This window comes from Apteryx rowi, unplaced genomic scaffold (genome assembly GCF_003343035.1).
Source record: "Apteryx rowi isolate R43461 unplaced genomic scaffold, aptRow1 scaffold_29, whole genome shotgun sequence".
Classification (NCBI taxonomy): Eukaryota; Metazoa; Chordata; class Aves; order Apterygiformes; family Apterygidae; genus Apteryx; species Apteryx rowi.
Genome location: NW_020449307.1, coordinates 1,120,021 through 1,134,622, shown reverse-complemented (window position 1 = coordinate 1,134,622; position 14,602 = coordinate 1,120,021). Strand labels below are relative to the sequence as shown.

General features: G+C 42.5%; 1 protein-coding gene across 8 annotated transcripts in view; it reads right to left on the bottom strand.

Moving 5' to 3' along the window:
- RBM33 (RNA binding motif protein 33) overlaps positions 1 to 12,554 on the bottom strand; it is a 124,335-nt gene extending 111,781 nt beyond the window's left edge. For 2 of the 8 annotated variants that reach the window (XR_003254098.1, XM_026069245.1), the window contains exons 1-3: positions 12,227 to 12,553; positions 4,390 to 4,667; positions 3,035 to 3,113 (exon numbers count right to left, since the gene is read on the bottom strand). Coding sequence is in view for 7 of the 8 variants with exons in the window: in XM_026069245.1 (XP_025925030.1) it covers positions 3,035 to 3,113; positions 4,390 to 4,486 (176 nt within the window). In the remaining variant the exon portion in view is untranslated. Of the gene's footprint in view, positions 1 to 3,034; positions 3,114 to 4,389; positions 4,668 to 12,226 lie in introns of all 8 variants that reach the window. The other 6 variants (XM_026069248.1, XM_026069247.1, XM_026069241.1 and 3 more) reach the window with 5 other exon arrangements.
- Between the last annotated feature and the right edge of the window lie 2,048 nt (positions 12,555 to 14,602).

Below are 14,602 nucleotides of genomic sequence, written 5' to 3'. Positions count from 1 at the left end.
CAGCCTTCTCTTCTCCAGGCTAAACAGGCCCAGCTCTCTCAGCCTTTCCTCATAAGAGAGATGTTCCAGTCCCCTAATCATCTTTGTAGCCCTTTGCTGGACTTGCTCCAGCAGTGCCACATCCCTCTTGTACTGGGGAGCCCAGAACTGGACGCAGTACTCCAGGTGTGGCCTCACCAGGGCTGAGTAGAGGGGGAGGATCACCTCCCCCGACCTGCTGTCAACAGCAATAAATTTTTGAATGACCAAAATAACAGTGGAAAGGTTAATAATAAATTATTTTGAAATCAGTAGCCTGCACAGTAAGCTGGGCTCATCTCCAGCTTCTTTTAACATAGCCAAAGTTATATATTGAAGAAGAGGGAACAAAATCACAAGATCTGACTATTTTCAAAAAGGAGAAAGACCCAGATACTAGAGAAACTTAGATTAGAAGAGAAAAACATGACCAAAAACTAATGTCTTGATGCTGTAACCACGCACCACCACAGGGGATAGATTAAACTGGAATAAAAGCACACGTTTGTGGCCGTACCGAAGGAAAATTCCCCCGACTGTCCCAACAGTGGATTGCACAACTCTAGGTCTTCAGATTAAGATCCAAAGATCTTTCCAAGATTGCATTTCTATGAAATTGGGACTAAAGTAATCTAATAGTTCACTCTTGCCAGAAAAGAGGGGCTCATTTCCATCCCCTTCCTCAACTCTTGAGGCACACAAGTCCCCTCACTGGATAAATTCAGCTCTCCAAATTGGGAAGGGAGATAAACACCCCAAAATTCAACAGAAAGTGAAAAGTTTTCTGCTAGTGCGAGAAATAAATCATCTCAGAGAAGGGTCAGAACAAGGGAATTTCAGCAAAAAACACCTATTAAATCAGCCCTGCCACCTCACTGGATAGCACCAGAATGGCATGTTTTTTCCCAAACCCAAGCTTTGGCCTACTTATAGAGATCAATGTATAAATTAACAGCCCGTGATATATGGGTCAGACTAAGTGGCCCCTTCTGGCCTCCGATTTCACGAGCATGCCTCATTAAACATGAGCACTCGCAAGGACAAGTGTTTCGGAAAAGCATTTGTAAAAAAAAAAAAAAAAAAAAAAAAATCTAATGGGAAAAATTCCCTCAGAACAATGTTACATTTGTACTCCAGAATAACAGGGGCCTTCCAGCTCGCGGTTAGCAGCTTCCTGCACTGGAGAAAGGAAAGAGATCCGGAGATTCAAAATGATTTAAAAGACTGGGGGATGGGACTCAGATAACCAGCAACACAGGGGAAGATATGATGGTTGACCATGATGTAAGCCTAAAACTGTAAAAAAAACCAAAAAGCAAAACAAAAAAAAATTGATTTAGATTTCATGAGAGAGAAAAAAAGACAGACAGATCTACTGGGTTCATTCAGCTTTTACTCTATCTTCACAAAATTGTATTCTGTAAAGAATTAGGCCAGTGGTTGCAAAAAATTCAATTAATTACATTAGGCAATTATGTGCCCATGCAAGGTATTTTCAGTTGCACAGGCAACCACAGAACTTAAACTTTCAAAGACAGCTTAGCAATCTAGAAAGAATAAAAAAAATTTTTTATATCTCCATACTTACGCAAATAAATAAATATTTTAATAAGTACAGCTGTAAAAAGCCCTTTCTCAAATAACTGATCAGCAAGATGAAACTCTGCAGTCTCCAGTCCTGCACCTGGAGTCACTTCCCTTACAATTTCACTACAGAATGACCAAAAGATGACTTTTGGTCATCTATCTTAAGTTACACGCAGCTAACAATAAATAAAAATAAACAGCAGATCTTTCTTCTCAAACTGAACCTTTGTACACTCCAAAGTCCCAGCTAAGCAAAATACTTTATAACCTTTCCCAAGCCCTGTGAAAACAGCTTTGCCACGTGGAGTTTACCAGCAGCAGTCACTTCACAGCCTCTTGCATTACAACCGGTGTTTGACTCGTCCAGGTTTTCCGAGGCAATAATCACACTCGAATACAGAGCATTTGCCTGTACCGTCGGAAGCGGCACAATTAAGTGACGTAGCTTTAACAAGTTATTTTAATTGCCTTCACAAACCAGATCACTTCCGATCCAGTTCCCAGAGCAGTCCAAGCACAAGGAGGGCTCCCTCCCAGCGGTGCTCCAGCAGGACATGCGGTCCCTGCTCAGGCTTACGCAGCTCCTCCAGCCACGACAGCTCCTCACTTGCCCTAGCAGGAAAGCACGGCAGAGGAAACTAATCCCTCTGGAATGAGGATAAGTGTATAGTAGCTGATTCACTTCTGGGGGCTCAGCTCAGCAGAAACCTGCTTACAGTGAAGTCTGTTTACTATATTCAGGTGAACGATCATTTGAATTTTTTTTTTTTTTTTTTTTTTTTTTTTTTACAGGCAAGGTTTGAACAAGCATCTGTGCTACTCAAACTGAAAACAAAAAGACAGAATGAGCTAGTCTAGCCAGCAGCTTGACTCAAATTTATCCCAGTTACAGGACCTTAGCATAAAAACACATGCACTCATCCACCTCCCCAAAATAAGGAAGTTGATACATAATTCCAAATCTTTACAAGAACTGTCATATTTTTCCATAGAAACCCACTCCATTCCCCACCCCCAGTGTAAGACAGTGTAAGGAGGATTTTGAGGATAAGAATTTAAACTGCCATTTTAAAAAAAAGTCTTAAGCTGGGCAAACTCAAGTACTAGCAAGACTATTGAAGCCAAACATAAAGATCTAAATATTTACAGGAAAAATCAGGACATTAACTGCAAACTTAATTACATACCACAAATGCTTTATATTCATCCAATTTTAAATGGTCTCTTTTCATAGCTCTGTCTAAATTCCTCAAGGCAGGCATATACCTCTGGCACAATCTAGCATCTGCTGACACATATATAACAACCAACAGCTTCATTAGTAGCTAAATGTGTGCTATCCTAAATGTTAGAATACAAAACGCCACAACTGGAAAACAGAGCAATGCAATTCAGCATACAGACTACGAACACGAAACATTCTACCTACCTGTCCCAGTCGTCATCTCCAGCCCTTCTTCTCCAAGACCTTTCTGCACCAGGCTTATCAAACTGATCAAAGTCATCATCTGTAAAGAAGAAGACTACATTAAATAATTCTCATCGAAATTGAAGAAGGCTTCTGAAGCAACTTCAGATTTTTTTTTTTTTAGCAGATGCTAAAATACCTTCTTTCACTTTCCAATTTACATGAGCGGAAAAAAAAGCAGATAAATACCAATGCTTATTAGTATTTGCTTCAATAATAAAAAAAAGTCATGCAATACACAGTTTTCCATCTTTTCACTACTGAGGTGAGACATGAGGAAAACAGAAAGAATCATTGGAAAAAAAAGTCACTGGAAAATTTTGCCAGTGGAGATCATCCCAGGGAGAGAGGCTCCCAAGCAATTTGGGAGGCTCAAGCCAYGCATGGGAGGTGAAGGGACGGAGGCAGCCAGAGCTCTGCTCGCCTGGGTGCAACAAGCTCGTCTGCCCATCTCGAGCTCTTGCAAGCCCACGTTGAAACCACAGCAACCTCGAATCCAGCGCAAGGCAGGAAAGGTGGCAGCAGCCCAAACTGGAGCATGGAAGTCAAGCGTAGGACACCATCGATTTTCTCGGCTGGGGCATTACAAAGATGCCATATATACATTTTCCTGGCTGTATTTGCCCTTAATTCTTTGACTGAGTACAACACCAAGGATTGACTGTTTGTTTTGTTGTGTTTTTATAAGCCATCAAAAAAAAAAAACAAAAAAACAAAAAAACCAACACTTTGTCTTCAGTTCAAGCTCAGTCCAACATCCTTTTGTGAATATTCCCCACATGTGATGACAAATCTACTGACTTATTCCTTCATATATTTAAAATGCGCGTTTTTAGTGACTGATAGAAATTCAAAAGGAGGTGAAGGCATTAAAAAGTTAAAATTCAGCTTTGGGGACATCACTAAACCAACAGGTTTTAAACCAGAAATTACAATTATATAGAGCTATGAAAATAAAAATGGCTCACTATGCATTATGGCGCAATAAAAGTCAAGCGTGGCAACTCTTCTCTTTGGTAACAGTACATAGCAATTCCCCTTGATCAGAGGGGACCACATACTAACCCATTTACATTTTAACCAGTTTATACATACTAACACCACGGAAGCAAATTGTTATCTTGCAGCTCTCCATTCAAATATCATCAGTATATTTCAACCTCCTCCATTCCAATCCCTTTTCCACCAAGAGAGGAAAGACAGATGGATGCCCAAGCATCTAGTATCTTTCTCTTGAACTCTATCCACCTTTCTGGTCTCTTAAAATCAATCAATCAATAAATAAAACCCCACACAACAACAACAACAAACCCCACCTTGCTGTGCTTTCAGCCATTCAGAGCTATGCTGCAGGGATGCTCTTCGTGCGTGACCATTTGGCAACAAACAGGCACAAATATCCTGCAGTGTCATTATTCTCACAGTTGAACTGCATTAATCCACTGACTTAATGCAATCACCTCCAAAGGTAGTTTCAGGTGATGTGACTGGTTTTGCACCAACCCAAATTAGGAGTGTTCTCATATATGTTAAGATGACTCAAGGCAGTAAGCACCACCAGGAAAGCAGTGATCTTTTAGCTGTGCCTGTTCACCTGCAAGAAATCATATTTTTGCATTCTGGGCACTACCATGACCACTACAGAGAGCTGTATGATTATAAAGCAATACAGCTTGAAGACAAGATCTTAGCTCTATAGTATTTGAATTCAGCACACATTTCTTACACAGATGGACCTTCACTTCGGCCAGGTTTAAATCTAGAAAACAGAAAGCTACATGCCAAACCCTCTTGATCTGTAGACATTTCTCATCAGTGCAAAGAAGCAATCCTCAATATAATTCATAGTACTCTTCCAGGCCAGACACAAAAGTTTCACTGCCATAAAAGTGCTTCAGCTTAGTATTACTGCTAGCAAAAAAAACAATACCAAAAGGGGGATCCCACTCCTGACAAGTTTCTAGTGTAGATCTGGACCCCCACTCTGCCAGCAACGCCAACCTTTACCCTCCACCTCTTCCAGCCTCTTCAAATTTCTCCTGTTCCATTCCTTACTTATGAGATCTTCCACAAAAATCCAAAACTGCATTAGATTTCTTTAAAACCCCTTTCACAAGGCCCCTCTGCCAGGATACCTACAAAAGCCTCAAAAACGGCTGCATCTGGAGCATCTAAGAACTGCTCCACTACCCACATCCCCACCACTTTCCTGCTCTGTGCTCTCCCTGTCTCATCATATACCATAAGATCCTTCAAGGCAGAGGGAGCAAGTTTTTCATTTTTGTGCTTTGTATTTGTTTGCTCTGGGACAGCCAAGACTGACACCAGCTGTTACAAATTATGCCAGTGCTGTCGAAACTGGTTTTAACATTAATTGTCAGAGCCCCAAAGGAGGTTGCAGTTCTTCAGGAAAGGAAGTCACCAGACAGGCATCCAGGAACCCCTGGCAAGAGCACCCATTTCCAGCTTCATGGTTTGTGAGATATCTAGCATTAAAATGGACACAGAGGCCTTGCACATGCAGTGGCATGTGGTACCTAGCAAACCTCAAACAAGCATAGTTTCTTTTTCATTCCTGAACCTACAGGTATTTTCATCTCTCTTCTACTGTTCCAGTCAATAATATTGGAAAATACCAGAAATAAACAACATTTGACATAGTACATACGGGTGCTTCTCATTGAGAAACTCATAGGAGTCCACCATTTGTCTCAAGCATGGTTAAGTGCCCAAAAAACATACCTTGTGCAGAAAAAGAAACACTCAGCATCCAGCAGAGTAAAAAAACAGTGACAGCAACAGCCAAAGACCTACCCAAAAAAGCACTGACTGCTTTGGAAAGCAGGAAAGACTAGTTGCGTAGGAGAAACAAAAGAAGTAATTCACAACTTGGCTCTTTGGTGCTGCAGTGCTAAGAAAATCGAGGCAACGCACAGACTAGAAGCTGGCTATTTTCTTAGATGAGTCTGCCTCCCGAGGGTCTGAGCAGCTGCGAACCAGGAAAACCCTAAGGACTGCCAAACACCCTTGGTTCCCTACACTAACAACGCTTCTGTTTGCTTTGTGCTTATCCTGGCCTAGCACTGCAGTGCTGTAAGCTGCTCTACAGCTTTTTTTCTGGTCTTACAAGTTATATGCCAGGAACTGTTATATTTTTTCCTGCTTAACAAGAACAGAACATCCAGGCTAGAAATCCACAGACCACAAGCTGCATTTCCTCTCTGGCTATGCTGACAGTAGCTTCCAACTCTCCAGGCACCTTTTCAATAAAATCTTCCCTAATCATTTTCTATATAAAATGGAAGTCCTACGCTACAGCAATCCCTCTCACTAAAGTCTCACGAGCGTAGGAGGTGAATCAGCTGGATAACTGCGGAGCAGAGCTTTTATATGCTTTACAACGCTACCAATGTAGCCTAAAAAGGTAGTCCTACATAGCAACTGTTGCTAAGACAGAGTATTTTCCTGCAAGGAGATGCCCAAGACTTCCCAACTAGGAAAAAACACTAGATGACTGCATCGTTCTTCTTCTTACAAATGCACCAGAACACCTTCTGTAACACTGGTTCCCAAGCTGTCCCATAAACCTCCTTAACAGTTCAAAATGTCRTGTTTTAATTCATTCCAACATTTCACCACTGTGAATACCACACATACTATTATTTTTAGGTCTCGAAAAAACATTGAGCATTTCTCCTTATCCACAACAAGGCGGAGAAAAGTCATTTCCCGCAACAATGATCTAAGAGTTCAGTGGGTAAAAACATGTCATTTAATGGTCACCCAAGAGGTCTTTTAACAAAGTAACTAAGCTGCACTGCTCCTGGGCAGAGCAGGTAAGGGGGGGGGGGGGTAGAGGGAGACAAAAAATGGAAAAGTCAACTACTACATGAAAAAATGCCACTTATCTTTGCTTAGATTTAACGCCGAACATAAACAATTCCATCATGATCCATCCCATTCCCCAGCATCATATTTAAAACACTCTCAACCTGACAACTTGACAGCATTTCAAGCACAAGTTTCCAGATGAAAAACATCTTTCTACTAGCTTATCTGTATGTAGTAGTTTATTTGCACAGAATATTTGTCCTCATATTTCATTGCAAAAAGTTACACAAAAAATAGGTATCATAAAGCCTGGATTTCCAAGAACTGAGTATACAAACAACAGGCCTATTCTGTTTTGAACTGAAGTTTCATATCTCTTAACACAGGATATGGAGGAGGAATAACGGGTTTCAAGAGGAACAGCCAAGTCTGAAACATAAGACGGCAATGTACCTGCGCTATTAATGCTAGCTAAATAAAAACTTCCCTGCTGGTGGGTGTTGTTGGGATTTGGGTATTTTGTTTGTTTTTCTAGCTGTAGAAGCACAAGGCCAACAGGAACTCCTGAACCCGAAACTGTGATTTAAACCTAACACGTTATGAAGCACACTGTGAATCTTGTCTCATTTATTACAGACAACCAAGCTCCCTATCCATATGACAAAAATCATCTTCACTCCTACTCCTTCATTATACTCGGAAAAAATGTGCAAAAATACGCTATACACAAACATAAACTGCATAGCTTATCTATTCAGGGATAGATATCAAATAGTCTTTATATTGGTAAACAATTACTCACACGATCCTTAAGGATTCAGTGACTAAGTATCTAGAACAACCTAAGGATTGCATAACATGTCCCTCCACTTATTTCCTGTTTTTGTTCTGAATTACTCACATAGGATAGTGTTTTGCTTTCTCAAAGAAAGGGATAAAAATTAATTTCTATAGGAGATAAGTTCTTTTTGTCTTTTTTGGAGAGTTTGTCACCATGCAAATCAAGTCACTAACCATAAACAGGAACAGAACGAATTATGATATAACACCAAGAAGTTTTCCTTCTGATCTGCTGGAAAGAAATCTCTCTCCCTCTTTCTTTTTTTGAAGGGGTGGGGGGTGAGGGAAGGAATGAACCCCCAAGATGTTCTCAAAGCCTGTTTTGGATTTGAAAATACATTTGCTTTCAAAAAACATTTTAAACTCATAATGCCTCACACTGAACAGTGAAGTCCAAGAGTTTAAATGAAATCTGCATGAGCTCAGTTCCCAAACAGCCTTGGACACCGATCAGAAACTTCAACTCTCCAGCGTCGTTCACTGCCACCACAAACTGTAGTTAAAACCAAGGCTGGCATTACAGCAGAACATAACTCAGTTCCAATAGCATTTGTTGCTCAGAGCTTTTTGTTGTTGCTGTTTTTGTGTCAGTGCTAATCATGAATTTTTTGATTCTGGACATGAAGTTCTACAAGATCTAAACCCAGAGATTTAGTATTTGATGAAATAAAACACAGTTTAGCTTCCGTAAAAACAAACAAACAAAAAAACGATACTAAGGTCATGTTTAATTTTGATGACCAGAAGTAAGATAGTATTCAGAAGAATATGACTTCTAGCAAAAACTTTTCAAAAAAAGCATAAAAAGATTTAAAATTGTCATGGTTAAAAGCAAATCTGCCTGCCACAAGCTCATTCAAGCTGTAACGCTTTCTGGCTCTAGTCCATAGCTGGTACAATAGCCCATGACCACATATTTGTATTTCACGAACTATAAACCCTCCAGGCCTTGGGCATTTAGGAGTTTCAATATACCCACCCTCTGACGTAACTATAAGCTACAGTGGCCAGTTGCATCAGGCTGCCTAATAAAGTAGGCTGCAATGCCCACAGAGACCAAAACATAGCTGGCCCTCTACCCACTTCAGGCATAAAACCAGGTTTTATTTCCGGGTCCTGCAAGCTGCTGTGTGGTGACCTGAAGCAAGACAAATTCCACTTCAGTCAGACTGGAGAATTTCCACTACATCGTTGAATTGGACTTGTGACCGGCAACACAGAAAGGTGCTGCACTGCTAGCTAGCGTTGTACTTTTTTTCCCCCCAAAGTTTATGAACAGCAACACAAGAGGCTTTTAAAGTCTTGCCATGTAACAGTCCTAAAAAGAGGCTCTGCATGGATGATACTCAGAGGGTTCATCTCTTCTCCTCACCATTTCTTAGGTTCAAACCAGAAGAACGATGCTGGTGAGGAGCACTGTGAATCCAGATTATCTTCCTTTCAAAACACAGAGCGCTTTGGGAGGTGAAAATTTACTTAATTTGCATATAATATTAAACAGATTCAGAATAAACTCACCCTGTTCACAAGGACAGAAGCAGATTAGAAAGAGACAAATATGGAAGGACACCAGTGAATGGAAGTGACCTCACCCCACACCACCAAATTTCTTGAGAGTATTATGGCAGCCCTCAGGTCACTTAAGATGAAATTAAACTGATGACAGCTTAAGTTCAAAGTGGAGAAATAACACAACAGCCTCAGAGGTAGAGATACACCCATTCAGCTACCCTTAGCACAGGACTTCGGGCAGGAACACGGGGTAAACATCTAGATGGAAACCTCTTCAGCTCTTCCTTCCCCCCATCCCGTCCCATATCATGATCCAGCAAAGTTCGGCAAAGTTCATGAATCCCACCCCAAGGATATCTGCATTCAAGATCTTTTAAACTACTGAAGTTCATCAGAACTGAACTAATCAGGAAGGAATAAAAATTACAGCAGCCTTCGCTTACTGAAGTTCATGCTTCAGTGGTTACAGTTCAGTGGTATCAGATCACCAACAACCATACTAAGAAGTGCTCCTTGCTACATTTTAATGATCATTTGTTGTTTAGCTCTCCCCCCCATTCCTCTCCTTGAATGAGATTACTACAGTCAATTTCCAGCTAAACTTTGAACACCAAGAACAAACTTCAGCAATTATACAATGTTACATTATAAGCAGTTGAATCCTGTCACCAAAGTGTCTTTACCCCCATTCTTAAAAAGTTTAGCTGCATCTACACAAAGATCTGGTCACAGAAACAGTATATATRAATACTTTATTCTTATGGATCAAACTGGTATTGCCCAAGAGACTGGTTCATCATTAATAATCTTTTAGGCTACAAACACTGCTTCTTTATAGACCCTCCAGACAAATCACCTTTTCCTTCCATCCCTTCAAATGTGCTTAAGACGTCCAGCATACACAGCCATTTCACATTTCACTTTTAAGCCCTGCGTCATACCCTTAAAGCAAGTTTAAACTTTAATCTGCATCTTCAAAGTCAAAACGATCTCACCTTGTCAACTGTCACCTTGCAATGATGTCAACTTAAAATTCCAATTATTTTTCCAAGAACTTTTGTGTTTCTTTACCAATCACTAATGAAAGGCCTTTTCTATTTGAACCAAAATATTTGGTTGCTATTATCTCCATATTTTAAAGCTGTCTTTTTTTGTTTGTTTGTTTCAAAGTACCCAAGAACTGAGTCTAAAACATTACTTCCCACAGCTAAAACTTCAACTAAGCCAAAATGTCACAGATTTAAGCTGAAAAACCATAAGGACCTGGTCTTCTCACCTTGTATGCTTTTTTTTTTTCCTGTTTTATTGGCTTTTACTAGAAGCCCATTTCCAAAAAGGATTGCATATTTCATTTGTGTAAAGACCACTAAGAAGAGCCTAGCATTTAAAGTATGTTTAACAATTTCAAYCAGGACTTTTCCTTGTCTAGCTAAAGTGAGATAAAACTGTGTGTGACACCTCTGGGCTTTCACATTTAGGTAAGTGTTGCACTGAGATCATTTAGATTAAAACTACAACCGCTATTTATATGGGGCAAGGATCATATTTAATTAACCACTGTTTAGTGATGAACACAATGTTAACTCTGAACAAACAACTGCTTGTGCCCACTTAGTACAAAGGGATTCTAAATCACGGTCAGACCTAAACAGTACTCACAACAACAAAAACTAGTCTGAAAATCGCATTTCATCACTTAGTTCTGGAGGTTGTCTGTTGCATACACATTTGTATGCGAAAGGATGCAGCAGAGTTTTAAACCCAAGAATCAAAATGTTTAGAAAGTGACCCTTTCTTTAAAATACTCTGTCCTCATAATACTAGAAAAAACTTCCAGATATAAAACACAAGCCTGAAAGTTTTCTTTCACATTACATATAACCTGTGTGAACCACAGGAACTAGCACATACGTTTTTGTAAAGTATCTTCTTTATTACGATATATTTAACACCAATAAATCATGGCCCCAAATATTCAATTATTTACTATTTTACAATGCTGTCATTCCCAGTCTTCCCCTAAAAACTCCTGTTTTTGAGAACTTCTTTATATTTACCATCAGTAGGAAATTTAATTGTGTTTAAGTGTTTTGTTACCAATTAAGTCAGCAATGGTGAACAGTCTGATCACTCTGACGAGTGATCACATGGACAACTCGCACTCTTCACTGTGACAGCTATTTAGAGAAAAACACTGATCAAAATCACCACCACCTTTCATACAAAGACAAGTGTGTTAACTGACAACTCTGAACAACATTTAAACAAAACTTTTAATTCCTAGTGAAAGCAAGGCCCATAGCACCAGAACTAGATAAGTTCTCTCAACTGCGTCTCTGTTGAACATTCCAATGCGACCCCCACAAGTCTTTTTTTTTTTTTTTTTTAATCACGCAGTCGAAAGCTTTCATTTTAAAGTTTGCTCAAGATATCAGTCAGAACAGCACAGAGTTTCGACTTGTCACATTCCCTGCTGCAGGTAAAAGTGTCCCTAGTCAAGAGGATGAGCAGTAGCGCGCCTGAGAGTCCTGGGGTCAAGCACTATCTTCATTTTACACTCGCCGAGTGTAACCCTCTGCTTCTGGGCAGTCTGTAAAATAAGTTACAGTTACTACCTCGACTAGAGATAAGCTACTAAAGCAGGCCACACACCGCGGYTGTAAGAACTATGCGAACGAAGGCCTCTAAACAAACACCGAGCTGAAAACGGATCTACCCCCAGGTCCGGCGCCCTGCGGCGAGGCGATCGGCGCTGCCGCTCGGCGGCCGGGCCCCGGCGAAGAGCAGCGCACGGCTCCCCCGACCGCGCGGCGGGGTCGAGCTGGGGCCGCAGCCCCGCCCGCAGCCGCGGCCCCGCGCCGAAACTGACCAGGGCCGCGTCAGTTTCAGCCGCCTGGCGCGCCCCAGCCGCCACCGGGCGCCGGCCGGCCCCGCTGCGCCGAGCCCCCGCGCCGGGCCGCGGGCACCCACCTGCTCCTCCTCCCAGGGCGGCAGCCATGGCTCCTCGTCCTGCCCAGGCGGCGGAGGCTCCCGGCGGCGCCCCCGCGTCCTCCTCAGGGCCGGCGGGGAGAGGGGGCTGGGGGAGGGCCCGGATTCACGGCGCAGCCGCTTCCCCTCCCGCGGCCTCTCTGCGCGCAGCAACCGCAGGAGAACAACAAACTACCACAACATGGCGGCCGCCACCGTCGCTGTCGCCGCTGCCGCCGCCCCCGCGCTGCATCATGGGACGGTGGAGGACCGGTCCCTCCCTCACGGGGAGGGGGAACAGCGCGCGCCGCTGGTTGGTTAGCCGGAGCCGAGACGTTCCCTACGCCGGGCAGCAACAGGGCCTTCTGCGCATGCGCCCAGTGGCCTTCTCCCCGCCGAGCCGGGCGGGTAGGCTCGGCTGCAGTGCGCATGTGCCGGAAGGGCTGGCTGGGTCCCTCCGGACGCGTGCGCCGGCGGGAGGGGATGCGCATGCGCAGGAGGGGCTGGCGGCGGGCGGGGCGGGGAGCCCGCGGTGGGCGAGGCGTCAGGGCCGTGACATGGCGGCGGGAGGGCGGCGCGGCCGCGGCTCTGCCAGGCCGCAGGGAGYGAGGGTCCTGCTGCCTTCTCCCGCCGGGGGCAAGCACTTGGGGGACAGGGGGACAGGGCACGGGGGAAAGAAGCTTGAGTCCCGGTGTCCAGCTCYCTCTCGAGTGAAAAAAAGCATGAGTAATGGGATTAAAATGTCCCAAAACAAGATAGGTTGCATCGATGTGTGGTCCTCCATCTTTTAAGGCCTGTCTGTGTATGCGCAGATAAACTAAACTAAAACAACTCAGTCCATGTAGTTTGTTCTTCCCCTCTGCTCACATCTCACTGGTGTGTATATTTTTATTTTATGGGTTTTGTGAGTTTATTTTATTTTATGGGGTTTTACCATCCGTAATCCAGTTTCACTGGAGGCTGAAGCTACAACCTGCCAACCTTGTCTCCCGGCTGTGGCTGCAGTGTAGATTGATTCAGCTCCCCGACCCCACAAAAAAACGTCCACCAAAAAGCATCATTAGTTTTCCATTTAATGCGGGAGCAGGGCTTGTGGTGCTCCATACAGTCAGAGCAGGTTAAATATAATATACAAGTCAGCCTTGACAGAAAACAAACTTTTAGTTTGTACAATTTGAGAAGAAGCCTAATCCGAGCTAAAATGAAATAACAGAGCCTTACATTAGTATAACAAGACTAGTTCAAGTAACTGGCAAAACTTTCCCAGGTGGACAAGTCCCTGTGGAAATAATTAACAATGTTAGTATTTAAATTATCAGCATTATCTGATTAAACCCTCGCTGGGAGAATAGGGAAGTTCTCATGTCACTTTTTTCCCAGCTCCCTGCAGACCCATCTCTGCATTGCATTTGGTCTCTTTTTTTAGCTTTTCTTCGCAACTGTACAGCTTGAGATTTGCTCTGTGTATATTTCTGCAAACTCACAGCCAATTTGTTACTTTTACTTTAGCAAACAGTCCAAATTACCTTTGCTAGTAATTTAGTACGTAGTCCCTCTGTCCAGCTTTGACTGCCTAGCGTGGGGGTAGCAAGTGAACTGGGAATGCTACTGAAATCAGTGGGGATTGATTGGTGAAACGAAATGGTAAAAACCGTGATGGTTTCAGTGGGGCCAGGATTGCAACCATCACACCTCAGTAGCAATCTTTCTTTTGGGTAGCTGTTGTGCAACACAAAAGGGTTTCCAGGCGTGCAAGGGAGTTCCTGGACTCTAATTTAAAGTCTGAATGGCAAACGGAGAATGTGGGGGGTGAGAATTAGCCAGTCTTAGCAGCAAATTGGTACAATTCACAGCTCTTCTTGCTTTTCATAATTCTCTGTATCATTTCTGTTTGAGGATGGGAAATGAAGTGTTAAGCAGAATTTTCAGCGAGCATCTTAATGGCATACAGATATGAAAAAGAGTATATTTTATAGATATTTTATATTCTATTCAGCATTTCAATAGCTGATTGGCTTTTTAGTGCCTGACAATCCAAATGCAAATCACAGTATTGTGTTTTTCCTTGCATTTGCTTAATGCACCTATTCACTATTAAAGAGGAATAACAGGATAGTTCACTCTTACTGTATTTGGTAATATACAGGACCGTCAATCATTTTGCACAGCTCTGGTACACAAGTGTCCATTTCCAGTTTTCTGAACTTAGCAGGTGTGGGATAGAGACCTAAATTGCAATGACAGATACAAGTATAGTGACTCTACTCACCTTTGCTCAGGACTTTCAGTGAGTGTTCAGATTCCAGGGGCTATAGTTGCTCTGGATTCTATAGAGAAAAAAAATCACTTTATATGAACTTTATGACTTTATATGAACTC